The sequence below is a fragment of the Pelecanus crispus genome, chromosome 7 (genome assembly GCF_030463565.1).
Source record: "Pelecanus crispus isolate bPelCri1 chromosome 7, bPelCri1.pri, whole genome shotgun sequence".
NCBI classification, from domain to species: Eukaryota; Metazoa; Chordata; class Aves; order Pelecaniformes; family Pelecanidae; genus Pelecanus; species Pelecanus crispus.
In genome coordinates, this window is record NC_134649.1 from 26,625,129 (window position 1) to 26,643,476 (window position 18,348).

Sequence of the window (18,348 nt, forward strand, 5' to 3'; positions counted from 1 at the left end):
GTTCTACTACATCACTTTGTCATAACATATTGATTAAAATTCATAACATCCCATTTCAACCTGCTATATCATGGCATCTTCGAAGTAGTACATCGTTTTTAAATTTCTCTCTTCAGCCATGTATTTGGTACAGAAATATTGTTTGTGAAAATGTGGGCAACACAGAGCCTAAGACAGTTACCACTGAGCTCATTAGCCATAGTGTTTCCAATGGCTTTAAAGGGAATTGAATCAGGCCTGTTACAGACAGCAAGCATGGCAAACACCAAAACTGGAGAACTGATATTCGCAAACAGTCTTGACAGAGTCATTATCTATCAAATATGTATGGAAGCATTGCATAGTAATTTTTTTAGGATAAAAAATTCCTATTACAAACAAAATGGACAAATGCAGAGGAACATTCAAAATTTTTCTATGTTTTAAAGTACTTTTAATGGAGAGGTATTTTTGTAAATAGAAGCTTTCCGATGCACTGCTGTTTTGGCAGTTGATGTTTAGCTCCTCTGAGTTTCTGCCCAGGTAAATTATACATTGAAACATTTTGTGAATGATTCTAGTTATGTAAGATTAAAAAAAAAAAAAATTCACTGCTCTTCCACAATGTACACCACAGTTGCTATTCTAACAACCTCCACTTAGGCAGTCATGTAACTGTTATGTGTTGCGAAGCAAACCATGTCTTTATTTTTATCCACATTAAAACCTGGAATAATAATTTCGGCTCATATCCAGAATCTGCAGAGAGCGTGCAGTAATGAAATTGTGTGGCCTAGTTCTCATCTGAGTCTTGATATTCTTTTTTAATATGTTATTCAAATAGTCTAAATCTCTAGGTGATCGTACTTTTAAAAAGTAAAAATTAGGCAGAGTTTTACCTAGTACTAAAAATCCTTTTTTCTTCCATATTTTCCTTTCTTTCCTTTTTCCTCTTCCCACAAGCTCAGTCCCCTTGGAAAAATATATGATGTACCTAAAAGGAGAATGTTCTGTTCTTAAATGTGCAACTCGACAGAACTGTTATGCAGAATAACAACATAGTCTCTAAGGTAGTTGGCATGTAATCACATCGGTCCGTTTCCCACAAATCGCTTACACACAGGAGTTATTTTAATGCGCTGAAGAAATCCACTGAGATAAATTAAACTTCCTCTGTGCATGTAACACAAGGAAGCATTTGTAGAAGTGGGGCCTTGGTGCTTAGCATGTCAAGAGTTAAGTTGTGTATTAAACGTTTAAACTAAATGGAAAACAATGTCTTCCATAAGACACTGGTGTATATTCAGTAAAAAAGAGTTGTGTGGTCTATACCAGCTACTGGTTCTACATATGAAACACAGTTTTAAAAAATCCTAATTTAGATAATGGGTAGAGTATATTTTTCTCTGCATGGACATTGTGGTATGCTTGTTGAAAGCAGAGCAAACTATTCAGGACAATGAATTCATAATCTAAGATTTTAATTTCTTAGCAAAATATGGCTTTGTTTCTACAAATTAAATAGCACCTCAGTAATATACACGTTGTCATAATGATACAAGAAGAATCCTTAGATTTTTGATTGGTCGTTTCAAAGCAAGTTTAAACTCTTAAGTAGTTATCTTTCCAAGCAGACACCACACGAATACAGTCTCACTGCAGTATTATAATCTTTTTTCTGTGAACTCCAGTGGCTTTAGTAACTTGTCATGTAAGTCACAAGCACTCTAAGTAGAGATTTGTTTTAATAGCTGTCTGTTGTGTTACAGCAGATTACTGGACACACTCAGTATGCTTTGGAAGCTGGAGCTCAGGTGCCTGTGCTGCCTGTGCAACCTTCGATAGTCATGTCACCACCTTTGCAGTTGCAGCCTGAACTGTTGCCTCCCCACGTCGCTCCAGAAGGCATTTCACAGATTCATGGCAGCCTTGCTACAGCTAGTCCGCCTGTCCCCATAGATCACTGTCTGCCTCTTCAGCCTTCTGGTCTGCTGCAGCTTCAGCCTGATCTTTCCCAGCCACTGGGTCAGCAGCTCCCAGCTCCCTGCTCAGCTGTCCAGGCAGTCGCAGAGACATCTCAAGAGGTAGAGCCGTTTCCTCTGAAGTAACTCACCAGCTTCACCCTTGACCTTCTTTCTTACTTTGTGAAATAATGGCTTATTTCACAAGGGAGATCATCCCTGCTCACCATATAGAGCCACTTGTCCTAGATGCTAGCAACTCTGGGTCAGCAAAAAATTGGCTATTTCAAATGAAGCTGGAGACTGCACGTTGTACCTTGTGAAATGTCTCCTTGAAGTAATGAGGCAGCAGGACTAAGTACCTCTTTGTCCATAGCTGAGCACAAACACAGAGCTAGCAATTACTTTAAGTGCTGTGGGTCAGTAAGAAGCTGTTCTGTAGAGTTTCATCCATGTTTTGTCCAGTCTTGTTTTAAACGTCTCAAGCACTTGTGCAACCAACCATCATTTGCCTTAAGAAACTATTTCATAATCTGATTCTTCACTGTGTAAAAGCTCTTCATGCTCCTCAGCTTGAGCCTTATTCCCATTTCATTTAGCATTGTCTCCTCCTGTATTGCCTGAATTCTAGTCTAGCCTTTGGTTTTTTGTTTCTTCAGATATTCGTAGACATTCCCAATTCTCAGTGGTCATATAGATACATTTTATTTTCTTTATAAACCAGTCAGCTTCTCCTGTCCGCTATTTTGACTTTTCTTTCCACTCCCATAATTGTTTAACCTTCAGTCTTGACAGAATGTCACAGAACATTTCCTTCTCTTCAGCTCTTAGTAGATATCCATAAGCAAAGCAAAACAAAGGTTTTGGTATTTGTAGCAGATTTCAGTAAATAAGTCTAATTTGTTCTCCGCTTCTGAATGGAAATGTACCTCAGTGATTCTGCTTTCAGAATTGTCACTCTTGAGGCTCTCTGTTCTGAGCTACCTTTCCTCCCAAAGTAACAGTTTCCATCTTTTCATGCTAAATATCTTTTTTTTTTTTTTTTTTTTACCCATGCTTTCATGCACTTGCCGCATGCCTTGACTACACAGTACAGCCTACAAATTTCATTAGAGGTACAGCTTAACTCCTCTTCCAGAAGATGTTCAGTAAGGGTGCTGCTAACACTAAAACTAGATTCTAGTTCCCCGTTTTCCCTGTCCTTCTAGTGGCAGTCTAATTCTTATCAAATAACTATTCATGCTGTGATGCAGGATGTTTCCTGGTGAATTTCTGTATACTTTAGGTTGTATATAGCAGAAATGGTAGAAGCAGTCCATAGTCCTTCACTTGCAGAATCCCCCAGTAAAGCCTGGCTGTGTCAGGCATATCCCTTACTCAAGGTATTTCTCCTCCAACTGCCTTTTTTCTGTATGCACAGCTCCTGGCAGGTTCAATGCTGGTGCCAGAGCTACAGCCTTCAATGCAGGGTCCATCCCATTAGAGTTTCTGGAAATATAAATAACCTTCATTGTTATTGTGCAGTGTTATATGGGGGACACAAGTTGACCTATATTACCTGAGAAATCCATGCCCACTGAGGCACATGTCTGTCCTGTCACTTTATCATATCCCTAGGAACATATAACCACTGTTTTGCTAACTGCATTCTCTTATTTCATCTGTAAGCTAACTCCCTTCTCTCGTTCAATTTAAGAAGTCAAGCCAATATCATAGAATGGTCAAATTGATCAACGTGCTCCCTGTGCTGATTTTATGACATACATTGCTAAGGGTTTTTTTGGTGTATTCATATCTGCATATATTCCAAACACTTCATTTTGTTGCTACTCTGCTATAACGCTTTTATCTCTTATTTTTTGTACTCACATCCAAACCAATCTGAACTGATCAGGCAAATGAGATTTTGTAAGGCACTTGATCAAGTGCATTACTAAAATGTAGATATGTTGTGTCTGTGTTCTCACTGTTCATTAATTTTGCAGTTTTATTGAAACTGCAGTCAAGCTTGGCATGGCATATGTGTGGCATTATAAGCAATGAGGGGCGGTGACTGGTTAACCACTAGGCTTTTAACTCCAGTCTACCCCCTGCTTTGGTATTAAGACGTAGTGATGACAGTCAAGGGGCTTGTTTCTAGCTGTGTCTCTATAGAAGGATTTTATAGACATATGCTTGTCTATATATATATATATATAAATATATAAATATATATAAAAATTATATATATTTATGAATATATTTGGGGTGTGTGTATATACATAGAGTTATATACATACACAGGTGTGTGTGTTTGTCTATGTACATATATGTTAAGTTTGTTGCAGCAGGGCCAGTAGCATCATCATCACAAATTCTCTGAAAACAGGTCTACCTGATGCAAAAGTCACCTATCGATGTCTATCCTAGCATTGCAACCAGTGAAGAGGGAAGCTTCTAGGGAAAATTTCTATTATGTAGAGAGCAAGAGGACATATGAGGGCAGCGTTTTTACATGATGAATTGTCATCTTTTATTTGTAAGCTCCGCAGAAATTTTCACAATAAGCCAAATACAATGAAAATACTTAACATATTTCAAGAAACTATACAAATGAAGCAAATTAGCTTATACTTTATATCGATTAAAAAAAATTATGTAGGTGCTGATGTGGATTTGTCCTGCAATCAAGTTTTTCCATTGTGATGAGAACTGTCTTGTTTCTTTCACCACCTCTTCTGCTTCAGAGACAGCAGAAGGGGACTAGCAGATTAGTGGCTCTGTCTTAAAAAGTGGTTGTACACAAATATTGATGCTTTGGACAGAAGTAATGTTGGGAGGGTACAATGGGACATTTATTTTTTTCCAAGTTCCAAGAATTGTTTAAACAGAATGGTTTAGGATTACTGGTGTCTCAACAGCAAAGCTTTCTTAAAGGTGTTTTTCATCTGCCAATGTAATGCATTTACTTAAATGACTTTTTCTTACGTTTTAGGAGCAGGCAATACAGGACAAACTTCAAACTCTGTCACAGAGCTGTGAAAGGTATCATTATGATCTCTTTGACATAAGGAATGTTTTCTTTCTGGAGGCTGTCAGCAGGAGCTGACCAGGAGAAGATGGAAAGGTGCAAGTCTAGGGAGAAAGCTGCAGATATTCTGTGTGCAGTGTGCCTATTTTAGCTCATCCAACTCCTTCAATTCTTTAGTTTGGGTGCCATATCCTAGCTTTGATGTATGTACAACAGCTTTCATTTCAGCATGTAACCTCTTTGTGTTAAGATAACTGCAGTGGTACAGTCCCTGGTTTGGATGCTGTTGAATCTGTATAAAGACATGTATAGTATAGTATATATGTATAATTTGGTTTATAGTTTATTCCCTCTTTGGACTGGATATGACTGTATCACCTTCTGTAGTGATCTTTCCCCAGGTATGTTACGGGGAATGGTGTATTGGTGAGAGCTGTGTGTTGAGCCGTTCAAGGGTATCGTTACAACAAGTGTTAGAACACACAGCCAAAGCCCATTCTGTGGTTTTGCAGTGCATGAGGTTACACTCAAGCTTAGTAATGCTAATTACAGAACTAACAATAAATAACCCCCAGAGCCAACTCAGCACTTCTCAGTAATGAAAGCAAATTTCAATTTTTGCCAGACCTCATCTGCCTGTTTCTGTACACAGAAGCAGAAGGGAAAGCAGCAAGGTTTGGAGGAAGCAGCGAGGAAGAGCCCTGGAGAGGAAGGCTCGTTGCTGGACTGGAGAGGGGCTGACTGGGGGCAGTGGATGCTGCTTCGGGGGCAGGACTGCCCCCCCCAGGCATCTGCTGCTCCCGTGCTACAGCTCCTGCTTCGGCACCAGCAGTAAGCCAGGTTTTTCAGTGGATACTGGTAGATACAAACAGTGTGTGTTCATAAGCAGCTGAATGCCTTGCCTATTGCAGGAGCCAGCACCAACTTCATCCTTATTGATTATAAAGCTTTGGGGTTAGGATTTTAGTGACCCTTTTCTATTTTCCTGAATAGACGAGTTAAGTTTATGAACTTTGAAGACGCCTCTCTCTTACTGTTTTCATTCTACCCCACCAAAAAAGTTAGCCTGACACAAGTCAATGCAACCCCACAACCTTAAAATGGAACTTTTTTTCCCAAGAATTAGCTGCTTTTAAATACTGCATGGAAAGTGAAATCTTATTTTTTGTGACTGTAGGTTAGTTCTGGCTATAAGTTACACAAAATTAGTTCATTTTGTCTATCTAATCCATTGTAGAAAGGCACATCAAATTTTCAGTCATCTATTGAATTCTAATTTGACTGTTCCAGAATTGTGTTTGAGAAGCTGACTGTCCTGACTGCAGCAGCACAGAGAGTCTGTGTCAGCACATGTCTTGTAGTTGTAGAGGGAGGTCTCTTCTTTCCAGGTGCATACATAACTGGAGTTGGGTTGCGCTTTTGTAGAGTGGAGGGTAATGGCACATGAATCAAACGGCTGGCAATTGCAGCAAAGATGTGATATAGAGTGTATCACACATAATGTGTTCACTTTCCTAACATATGAGTTACACACACAAGGTAGCTGCAAAGGGAGTAGAAATAAGCTGTTCTGTGCAACTAGTGCAGAACAAGAAGTAAAGGCCTTAAATTTAAGCAAGAGATTCATAGGTTAGACTTAAATTCTTTTATGCCTGTATGGTTAAATGAACACAGGAATAAATTGCCCAGGCATGTTACGAAATCTCATGGGAGCTTTGTAAGATCAGTTTACACAAACCTCTGTTAGGACTGGTTTAGACAGAGCTGACCATACCTTGGGGTAATAAATAGGCCAGATGGCCTTACAAGGTTCCTTCCTGACATGTTTTTTATGAACCTCTGAAAATTTCCTGCAAATTACTTGCATGTTGATGTTTTCTGTACATGTCATATTACAGTAAGGTTGTTAGCTCCTGTTTTGGCTGCTAAAAATAATATACTGTTGCTAGCTGGTCATCTGGGATATTGTGGCATAAAACCTTCTTTCTGGTTCTTGAGAACTGCAGAGAGGAGAGGCAGTCTCTTACGGGATGCTGTAGTGACTTCTCACTCCTTTCCTTCATCTCCAACAAACATAAACTGACCCTGTTTAGACCTTCTGCTGTGAGTGCAGATAGGCAGGAGTTGAGAAAACTGGACCTTAGAAAAACAGGAAATTGTGCAGTTCAGAGAGGGACTGTAAGGATCCCTGACATGAAGGGATTAGGGGGATGTTGTGGTATATTAACAGTGATGTGACTTTCCCTATGGTATTGGCAGAAGTGTTAATAGATCTTATTAGGTGTGATAGCCAGAGAACATGCCTGACTTGGAGTAGTCCCTTCAGGTACTGAGCATCTTTCAGTAGTGGGCTCAGTTTGGGCCAAAAGAGTGCAGATGTGCACTTTTTTTTGCAGTCTCTGTTGCATATCTTACCTATGCATAACTGCATCGTGTGTGATGGTGGTTTTATTTTGGGGTTTTTCTTCCTTTCTCTTACAAAGCTACATGAGTCCAGATGTTGCTTCGGGTAAAGAGATGAGTGACAGCTTTGAAGGAGCAATAGGAAGTGGAAAACAAGAAGGAAAGTCTTCAAAGAAACATAAGAAATCTACACGCACTCGTTCACGCCAGGAGAAGTCCAGCAGACCAAAGCTGACCATATTAAATGCAAGTACAATCTCTTTCAGGGTAACTTTAAGATTCCTTTGGCTGTGCCAGAAATAACTCTTGTTAATCTTTGCCTGCAGGTTTGTAACACAGGGGATAAGATGGTGGAGTGCCAGCTTGAAACACACAATCACAAAATGGTGACTTTTAAGTTTGATTTGGATGGTGATGCGCCAGAGGAAATTGCTACTTACATGGTAAGACGTGGTGATGTGGCTGCCTGCAGTCTTTTAATGCACCAAGTTGCTTCAGCCAACTTATTCTCATGTGTGCTTGTCGACCAAGCTTTCTGGTAGCTGTGGAATGGGGCATTAATTGAAACATTACTGTTTTCCTCTTTATTATGATGTGGCCTTATAGGTAGAGAATGAATTCATATTGCAGAGTGAAAAAGAGACATTTATTGAACAAATGAAAGATATTATTGATAAAGCAGAAGATATGCTCAGTGAAGATACAGAAGGAGAACGAAGTTCTGACCAGGGAACAAGTCCCCAACAAGATACTGATAGACTGGAAATGAACGCGGTAAGAAAAGATAAATAACGATTTCTAGTTTGATTCCTTTTTCTTAACAGCCAGTTACTGTAAATTAGTTTTACATCCTGTGTTTAAAAAAAAAAAATTCTTAGCTAGAAAAGTAATGCTTTTACTCCATTAAGGCTTACAATGAGTGCTCCTTAGAATGATGCTCCTCTTGCATTGATACAAGGCAGCTAGTTCTTCTATTGTTCTGGTTTTGTTTTTTAACAGGAGAAGCGTCAGTCACAAATGAAGACACCCATGTATCAACAAAATGGTAAATGTCCCTCTGAATACAAACTTAATCTTAATAAGCAGGATGAGCTTATGCAGCTTATCCAGTCTGCTGGATTTGGGAAGAAATGCACCGGTTACTGGCTGTTGGAAACATATCTAGAAATATGGGTATAACAGTGGTCCCTGCTGTTAGCAACCTCGAAGGGCTAACCTGGATGAATCTAACATCTGGGGATGTTTAGGGAAGCCCTGAATTACACAAGCTGATAATCAGTGGTGGAACAGTCAAGAAGGTACAGGCAAGCATACTCTTTCCACAACAACAACTACATTTGCAAGAGAAAGCTAAAATATTATGATTGCATTGGTAATTTAATTGAAATTTCTGATCTATAAGTTTTCAGCTACTTTGGTATTACAAGAGGGATCTTGGCCTTCTGAACACAGTTGTGTCATATGGGGTTTACAGACAAATGGAACAGGAAGGGAATTGGCCCTTGATTCTCTCTGTAAGTGTATGCAGGTGGGAAAAATGAAACCTCTGCTGAAGGAAGCATTGTTTCCAAAATTCTTGTTACTGCATGTGGCACTGTGTATTTGCCCCATGCTGACAGGGGAAGAAGGATAATTTAGAACTTCTGTGACACGTGCAGAAACTGAGTAATCCTCCAAACTAGACTTTCTGCTCAAAAGATCGGGTTTATTTTTTGCCTGTAAAGGTAATATAATTTTTTCAGTACACTTTTTTTAATATAACATTTATATTTCTACTAATGAAAGTGACAATGTGTGTATAGTTCTGGTTTTCCATTTGCATATGCCAGGCTTTGAGATAAGATGTGGAAGGAAATATTAGCTAGAAAACTCCCAACATGGAAAAGTAAAGCTGGATAAACTTTACCAAATTAACAAATTTTTCATTGTGAGAAAACTGTCCACAATAACATTAATAAAATTTTCATGTACATAACTATTACCTTTCTAAATGTATGAACATTTGAAAATAAATTTTCAAATAACTTAAAATATGTGGCAGAATTGGGAGGCATTGCTGTCTCCCTTCCAGAATGGATGAGAATGAAATTAGAAGCCATTGATTTAATCTTGGCTAATACTGTAGAAGTTCTGATTTTCTTTCCTAAACATGGAAGTTAAGACTAGGTTTTGACAAATTATGTGGAATGAATGGAAACTATTGTGTTTACTTTTTATTTTCTTTTCATCTCTAGTTTTACATACTGGAAAAAGGTGGTTTATTATATGTCCTGTTGTGGAAAACCCTACTACTGATGCACCAGAATTTTCTCCACCGGTACCTCAGAGTACACAGCAGTCTGATGGTCCAGGTATTTACAGACTTTATAGAAAATGTTTTCTTCTCTGAAGTTGCTGTGTCATCTCTCTTCTATTCTCACCTGACTTAGTTGTGATTGTTTCATTTCATTTAGTTGGAGGAAGAAAATAATGAATTTTGTTAAGTCATGCATTTTAAGTGTGTTTCTGGTATTGAACCAAATTAGGAATGTTTATTTGATTTTCAGGACAGTCTGAGTATTTTAACTCCGCCATATGCTATAAGGTAACTGAAGTTCTAGTTGCTGCTGTTTTAATAAGCAGTGTCTTTTCAGTGAAATATTTTTGCATAATGTGTAATTTTAGGTTCTAATTTGACTTGTATAACTGTTACTTTCTGATGGGAAGCACTAATGGCTAATGGCTAGATGTTATCAGTGCAGCTAACCAGGAAGTTTTGCAGTGACTTTCATTCTGTGTGGCTCATAAAAAGTTAACCTGATGTTTGTATGCTTTCTAGACCTGGAGCAGTCGGATGATCAGCAAGCAAGCTCTGTGGTAACAGATCCGCCTGCTGTCTTAGCTGGTCAGCAGCTTCCCCTACAAGCAGGTGTATGTGACAGCCCCATCGGAGCCTCTCCATCTTTGGCACAAGTTCCTGCTGCAGCATCTTCTGCTGGCTTACCGAGCCAGGCAGAGTTTTCAGCTCCAGCACTACTGGGATCTGCTCCAAATATCCTAGAGCATGTGGCTGCTAACGGAAGTCAGCTGGAGTATTCACCACTGAAGGCAGCAATGCCCGCTCAGCCGGGCACTCCTGCCCCCCATGCCGCCTTGCTGGAGGAGCCTTCTGATGCTCTCCTTGCTCCTCAGCACCTTCAGCCGCAGGCTGACGAGGGCTCGTGTGTCCCTGATGTGGAGATAGCGTGTTGCAGTGTCGGGCCACACAAGTCAGTCCCAGCAGCTCCTACAAAGCCGGCAGAGATCTGCCCGCTCCCCATGCTCCCAGACGCCGTTGTTTTGGAGCGGCAGCCTGCAGCGCAGGTCCCTCACCTGTCGGAGGCCAGCCAGACTGGTATGGTGCAGCACCCCTTCGTGAACCAAGCGTTCCCTACAGCCACTGCATCTGATCCTCTTGGTCTGGCAGGGTCTCAACTCCAGAGCCCTACTCACGTGCCAGTGGCTGCATCCCAGCAGCACGCAATGCTGTCCCAGGCACAGCCCATAGCCTGCGCCAGCGTGGGGATCAGCCTGTTGCAACAGCAGCAGCCAAGCACCGCTGAGTCCGATGGAGAGGGACCACCCAGGGTAGACTTCGTTGACAACACAATAAAAAGCCTTGATGAGAAATTGCGCAATTTACTTTACCAGGAATACGTTCCTACTTCTTCTGCATCAGCAGGGACTCCAGATACCTCCGTCCCATTAGAACAGGGTGACAGTGAATTTAACTTGCCACCTTTTCCTGAAGATCAAGTTCCCATGTTGGCATTGGATTTGAGAGAACCAGGCCATAATATTGCAGATACCAGCCAGGAGATGAAAGCTGCTGCTGAGGCCCAGTCGGTGCCACTCATACCATCTGAGATCTCACCCTACCCAATACTGGTTAGTCCAGCAATGACTCTGCCCTTTATACCCCCAAATCCAGCTGTTAGGGACAGCACCAACGCAGAGCTCAGAATCAACAAGCCTGTGGTAGGACATGTATAGATTTCTTGCTTCTCTAAACATTTTATGTTTCTGCTCCTGGGTATATTACCTTTTGTCTGTTGACTGCTTTCCATTGTGAAAGTTCTCTTAAATTTTCACTGTCAGATGCATTCTGACTCATTTTACATAAATGCTTGTTAGTGAAAGCCAAACTTTTCCTTTGGGTTTAAAAGTGGTATAATATCTTAACTCATTCTCCTTCTCTTGTGTCCTGTTTCTAAAGCAGGCAGAAATGTGGTAGTTTTTTTTGTAGTTTAAGAATGTAAAACACGAGGGTATAGTCATTCAAGTTCTGATGAAGACGATCATGCTTCAATAGGAATTTTATAGATAAATTAATGGCAGTGATTATAATGCCTGTCTTCCAAGTCAGTCTGAATAAAATGAACACTTCAGGAGCTGTAGCTTTGTTCAAGTGCTGCAGCTAAAGGAAGACACTCTGTAGGTAGAAGCTTGCCTTGCTTCTGGTAATGATTTCTTTTGTCTTCCCCTGAACTTGGCAGAGCAAGACTTCGTTGGGAAGCATTTAAGGAAAGCTGGAGCAGGTGGTCTGGGTCATTATTTACTCAGTGTCTCAATTGTGCACCTGTGTTGTGTTCTTTCAGATAAAATCCTGAGTTTATGAAATTCAACAGATTTGCAGCACTTTCTGCTAGACAATCCGTGTATATCCTACTTGAAAAGTAGCATTTCCAGAGATAATTACATCACCACTAGCAAGGATGAGTTCCATGTAGTGTCAGCCAGATGAACTGTATCAACTGTTTGAAAGATGCTGTATGTTACAGGAAAGATGGCTGCACTTGAGTAACTCTTTAGAGCATACTGTTTATAATGATAAATTACTTTCTACAGCAGATAAAATTGTCTCTCTATGAAAGGTGTTACGTCTCTCCAGTAATTTGAATTTGTCCTATTAAAATCTGTGCCAGTAAGAAAAGAGAGACATAGAATTTCTCCAGACAGACATACAGATGAAGAATGTACAGTCTGGCTGGAAAAACAAACCAGAACAAAACCCCAAACTGATATATATAATTCAGTGCCTGTTTTTTAGTAACTTTGGCTGCAGTTCCCTCTGTGACACTGCCACTGCTTTTTTTTTCTTCCAAGGGAGGAAAAAAAATGGAGAAGTTGAAGGAAAAGCTAGAAGGCCACCTTGCAGACACTATAAAATAGTTTAATATTCCACAATAGAGTGAGGGCAGAGAGGGAGAGAGAGGGAAGGAGAATGGATTGCCTTTCTGCTTCGTATGTGAGACTGAAATTCTTCTTTTTTCTCTTTACTGAAAGTTTGAAAAGTCGGAGGTCACCGGTATCAGTGCTCATTCCTCAGAAGCAAGAGGTGGGTCAGCAAGCAGGAAAGGTAATGTTCCTTTCAGTGATGAATGGCTGATCTGTACTAGTGTGTGGTCCTCTTCTCTGGTGTCCCCTTGCTGCTCACCCTTCCGGTTAACTGCAGAGCACTACCCAGCACAAGGCATTTCTGATCCTATTTGTAATATAACTAATATTAAACATCTCACTTCTGTCATGCTTCCTAGAAAGAAACTCACGGGTGGATTTATTTTAAACCATAAATATGTAATACATGTCTGTGGTGTAGGTATAGGGTATTCACATGGAAGGCTACATTCACAGTAATAAATTTCCAGTGCCCTTAAAAAGTGCAAACAGAAAGTCCCTTGGATTTCCTTGGTTTCATAAAAAATGTGTCGACAAAAATAACATGATTGTGGGTAGCCCCTCTGGGGGGAAGCCTGTAAGATTTTCAAGGAAGTCCCACAGAGAACTAGTAAAGAGTACTTTTCTTTAGGTACTTGTAGATACAATGGCACTTTCTATAATAATATAGTAGGAGCCATAGTAAGAAACTGGGTATTTATCATGCTCCATTTACCTGTCTTGCAAGTCATGGGAAGTTTTAAGAGCTGAGGAACCCAAAACTGCTCCTGCTGTCATGGGTGGGGTTAGGGAGGGCTTATAATATATATTTTTTGAGATTGTCGTGGCAAAGCTGGCTACCAGGTTTGTGTAACAACATAGATCATTCTTGTCCTGGTGGATGTAGATCATCCACTGCTTCTAGGTCAGTGTGAGAGGGGAAAATTTTGGGTAGCCTGCATTCACCTGTCTTACTACAGACAAAGAAGAGAGTATGCAAGGGGAATGCAGCACTGTGTAGTAAAATTAGTTTATCTTAGATACCATCAAGCAGTGATGTATTTCACCATTTCAGAACTATGAAATGACATATTTTTGCCTTATGTTCACTTTGTGCAATGTGCCATAAGAAAGCAGCTTTCTGAAAAGCTTGCATTTATTGGTTTAACTTCAAAACCAGTGTCTGGGTTGTGAAATAATCACGTCTTGATTACTGCCACTAATATTTTGCTTCTTACGTGCTTCTGTGGTCTGAGTGGCTATCTTTTGAGCTTATAACTTCCACTTTCAGCAATGTGTGTTTAACTTCATTTCAGGCACTTTTAGTTGTTGGTGTCAGTATCTGTCAAATGAAAGATGTGAAATACCGGTCCATCTGTGGTCAACTGCCGCATTTTGTATGCGTGAATAGCTGAGTGCAATTACTTTTTTGAGACATCAAGAACACATTAGTAATGCAGGCCCAATGTACCATACAGGTTTCATTATTATTCTGGTTTTCTCCTTAAAAATTTTCAACTGAGTAATGAAATTCCACACTCCTATTATTATTTGAATTCCCCAAATCAATGTTGAAGAGTGCCTACCTGCAAATATTTTATATTGTCATCGATATTGCCTCCTGCATTATAGATCCTGTATTACAAAGATTGGATATTTAAGTTATTCTTCAGTGCTACACTTCATCACACTTCAGTTTATCACAGTAAACACCTTGGCTTTTACTATACTAAAGCATTCCAGACTTGAATGTATGGTTTTTTTTTCCAAACTTGTAAAACAGGTTCAGCTGCAAGCATCACTTCAGCTCCTGTTGCTACAACAAAAGGCCTCCTTCAGGTAACTAGAAACTAGGAGCAGTTTTATGCTTGATTGTTACAGTTACTTTCAAAATTAATTTCCATTATTTTCTCCAGGTTGCACCTACATCATCAAGCATAACTAAACAGATGGAAAATTCTAAAAGAAGCGAGAAGGCAAAGACTATGACTTTGTCTGCACACACAGATAATGTAACACAGATATCTACAGCAGATGGGGTGATAAATAACCTTCAAAGGGATGACTCTCTAGACTCTGGTTCCTATGGAAAACAGGCTGAAACTCATGACAGCGGTACACCAGCCAAAACTATTGGCAGGTTTTCAGTAATCAGCACGCAAGATGAATTAACTTTAACAGCGCCGCACTCCTTAAGGTTCTCGGCACCCCCGGATGTCTATTTGGATGAGCTACCTTCCAGCCCTGATCTGAAGACAGCTGTCCGACGGGTGCAGACAGCTTCTTCTGTCGATGTCCTCTGTGACCAGGGTTCGAGTGATTCTGCTGATGAGCCTTTCCATTGTCAGTCAGCTGCTGCTGCCCAACTGTCCCCCCCAAGCAGTAGTGCAGCCACTGACTTAATTAAAAAAGCAGCTGCTTTTCTGCAAAGATCTGGCAAAGCTAGTTCGCCAGGCCTCGATTCACCTAACGGGCAAGGAACAAAAATTCCTACCATCAACATAACATCTTTCCACTCACAGTCGTCATACATGAGCAGCGACAATGACTCGGAATTTGAAGACGCAGATATGAAGAAAGAATTGCAGAACCTGAGAGAAAAGTATGTCGGGTTTGCAAACAATGCTAGGGAAGCTTGTGTTAAGATACCTAGGCAGCATCTCTGCATATGATGAGCAAATACATGGTTTTTGTAGCTGTAATGAGTAGACTGGTTCTGGGCAAATTAGGCATTGCTACGACCTTCCCCCAAATGTCATACTGCATCCTTTTCTGCATCACTTTATTTGTCAATTCCATTTAGAAGAATATTCAATAATAACTTTCTTAAACCCCAAAATATTTCTGCTGTGATATCCAGTTTCCTTACTGAAAAGCTACATTGATATGTTAACAAACAATAGCACTTGTAACGTATGTGATAGTAGTTTTCCATGCAGATGCTATTTAAGGCCACATAAAAATAATCTAGATGCCTGCATAGACAGCTGCCATAGTGTTCTCTTCATGCCCTTCTCTGCAAGGGTGATTTAGACTATCAGGTCTATAGACCCATCACTATTTCCAGAGTAATTTTTACAGCAGATAACCTCGTATCTATTAGGCAGGTAAGACCCTCACTTTGCCTACCATTGGATCTCTCATCAAGTCATCGGTCCGGTCTCGGCAGGAGGCTGGGTGAGCCTGGCAGGAGTCTCTGGTGCTGCCAGTCCTGAGAGCTAGCTTCTTTAAATTTGATAATTTTCTTTCTTTCCTGGCAGGTGATGGGTAAAAACTAGCATTAGATGTTAGTTTAACCAGAATGTTAAATTTGATCTTAAGGTATAATGGTTTTACTGAATACAGATGATGCATCTTTTCAAAACAGAACTACAGTAATACAAAACCTTTAAACTGACTTTTTGGCATCATGAAATCTGCATTATAAATAAAGTAATGATTCATGTGCTAATGGCATTTTTATGGGAAGCACTTTTTTTTTCTTCACGTTGAACTCCTTCAAACTGATGTACATGCCTTGGGAGTTAACTTTTTTGCAGCCATAAGTTTGAAGAGAGAAATGCTGGAGTAGTTTGGAGTTCCTGTCAGATCTCATGTCAAAATCAGTTGTTTTTACTGAGGATGTTGAAAATCTTTTTAGCTGTCTAGAATTCTGTCTCATAAATGAGTATTTGAGAAGTCAGTCACCACATTTGGCAGGTAGATTGTTAAAATTGCACATACTTTTCGATGAGCAGTTGATTGTTTTATAACCAAAGACTGTTTTGTTTCTTTTTTTATAACCAATTATGCTGTCAAGATGTGGTGCTTTATCAAATACATCACTAGCAGAGTTCTTTATTTTTTATGTTTAGGCATATGAAAGAAATTGCTGAACTTCAGACTCAGCAGAAGAATGAGATAGAGGCACTGTATATTCGGTTAGGGAAACCCCTTCCTCCCAACCTGGGGTTCCTTCACTCAGCCCCTCCAAGCAGCCGTCGCCGAAGAACCAGCAAAAATAAATTGAAAGGTGGAAAACTATTAAACCCTCTGGTCCAGCAGCTCAGGAGTGGAACATCAAGCACAAGTAAGTACACTAGGTTGCTTTCCATATGCCTGTTGTTTGTGTCAGTTGTGGTTCTGTGGTGTAATTGCATGGACTGCAGGAAAGGCAGTGAATTTTTATTTTTAGTACTGTGACTCAAGTTTGCATACTGCAAACTTTGAAGTGGGCTTCCTTTGGTACAGGCTTATAACAGCTGCCTGGTGCTGAACCATACACACCTTCTCTGCATTGGTTACAATGCTTGGCAGAGAAACAATATTCTGCTTTAATTTGGAATACAGCCTGGTTACATTTTCTCATCCTTTTTTCAAATACAATTTATTGATGTTTATTTTCACTTCTTAGGTGCTGTTATCCTCTATTGATTATATGCTGTATCTTGTTGTTGTTTATTTTCTCCTATGAGATGCCGTATAAATAAGATTGGATTGCATTTGCTCCCCCAAAGGATGGGAGGTAAAAGCAGTTATAAAACTGTGATGGATGCTTTCACCATCTGCAGTAGTTTGTGATTTTTTGAACAATAGTACAGTCTTGAGTCATTATGTCTTTGGAAAGTATAAAGGTATAATTCAACTGGGAAATGTTGATATACCCCACTACCTATTTCTTCAGCAAAATGCAGAATAGCATATGAATAATTTTTCTTCAACTTAGTTCTTGCTGTTATTTAGAGGAGCAGCAGCATTTCCAGCATTAACCCTGTATTTCAAACCCAGCAGCTCTTGTTTTCAAAGTCACTGCATCATAGGTCAGCTTCAAATTTCATTACATCAATCTTATTTATAGAGAGAGTGTTTTGGAGGTTTTTGCTTTTAATTAAGGGATTTCAACTGAGATAGGAAAAGCAAAGCTATTCAGAGGCAAGATGTTCTGTGATCCATCTTGAATCTCAGTATTCTTGCCTACAGGAACTGAAGCAATGTTCAGTACTTTATATCTCTTTATCTGCTGCTTAGCTGATGTGCATAGATTTTACTTCCTTTCCTTGTGATGAATTACTCTGAATGTCTGTTAACCTTGGTCCATTCATTTTCCAGTTTGTTCTTGGATTCTCTCTAGCCTTTTTTCCCTCTGCATATTCACAAAACCCACATCTGTCTCCAGTTGTGGATCTTGGTTCATATCAGTGTGCTACCCTAGTCTGAAGAATTTAAGCTTGTTGCTGCATAAAATGTCCCAATTCTTCTTTTTTTTTCCTTGTCGCCTTCAGTTAGAGAATGGAAATCTGCTCAGTCAGACTGCTGCTTTGGTGCATGCTTTTCCTCATGCATTTTTTCTTTTTGAGGCACCATGTAAAGTTCACATTATCTTTGAGAATCTGTATTCATGCCTGAGTCTTCTCATCCTTGGCTATGTAGATTCCTCATTTTTTGGCCTTCCTAGGTTCTTTCTCAGAGATCAAGGGCAGGCAGTTTCTCATACGGTCACTGATCTAATTGCCATTTCCACTGTTAGGTGCTTTTGCTGATAAATCCATGTAACAAATGATTACAAAGGTATTCTGGTGGTAAAGCCTCTTTACCTGAGATATCCATGTAGCTAGATATATAGATACTGATATTTACATATAGACATGTATCTATCTATATGTAGATAGCTGTAAATAAAAAGTTCCTCATGTCTTTGCAGCAACTTTTTATTTCTCTCTATTTGCTTGCTTTTACCTTTCATGTTTGAGAGCAAACCTACACATTCTGCTCAGTCATTCTGTGCGTTCATCCTCCTACTTAGGCACTTCTGCAGCTCTCACTTTATTTCAGCAGTGCTCC

General features: G+C 39.8%; 1 protein-coding gene across 1 annotated transcript in view; it reads left to right on the forward strand.

The window, feature by feature from the left end:
* The window catches only part of WNK2 (WNK lysine deficient protein kinase 2), a 113,168-nt gene that overhangs the window by 77,152 nt on the left and 17,668 nt on the right, over positions 1-18,348 (forward strand). The window contains exons 12-23 of the mRNA XM_075713519.1: positions 1,749-2,063; positions 4,915-4,964; positions 7,434-7,599; positions 7,680-7,796; positions 7,960-8,127; positions 8,353-8,398; positions 9,588-9,704; positions 10,172-11,349; positions 12,658-12,730; positions 14,312-14,367; positions 14,445-15,130; positions 16,383-16,597. Coding sequence (XP_075569634.1) covers positions 1,749-2,063; positions 4,915-4,964; positions 7,434-7,599; positions 7,680-7,796; positions 7,960-8,127; positions 8,353-8,398; positions 9,588-9,704; positions 10,172-11,349; positions 12,658-12,730; positions 14,312-14,367; positions 14,445-15,130; positions 16,383-16,597 — 3,187 coding nt within the window. The remainder of the gene's footprint in view (positions 1-1,748; positions 2,064-4,914; positions 4,965-7,433; positions 7,600-7,679; positions 7,797-7,959; positions 8,128-8,352; positions 8,399-9,587; positions 9,705-10,171; positions 11,350-12,657; positions 12,731-14,311; positions 14,368-14,444; positions 15,131-16,382; positions 16,598-18,348) is intronic.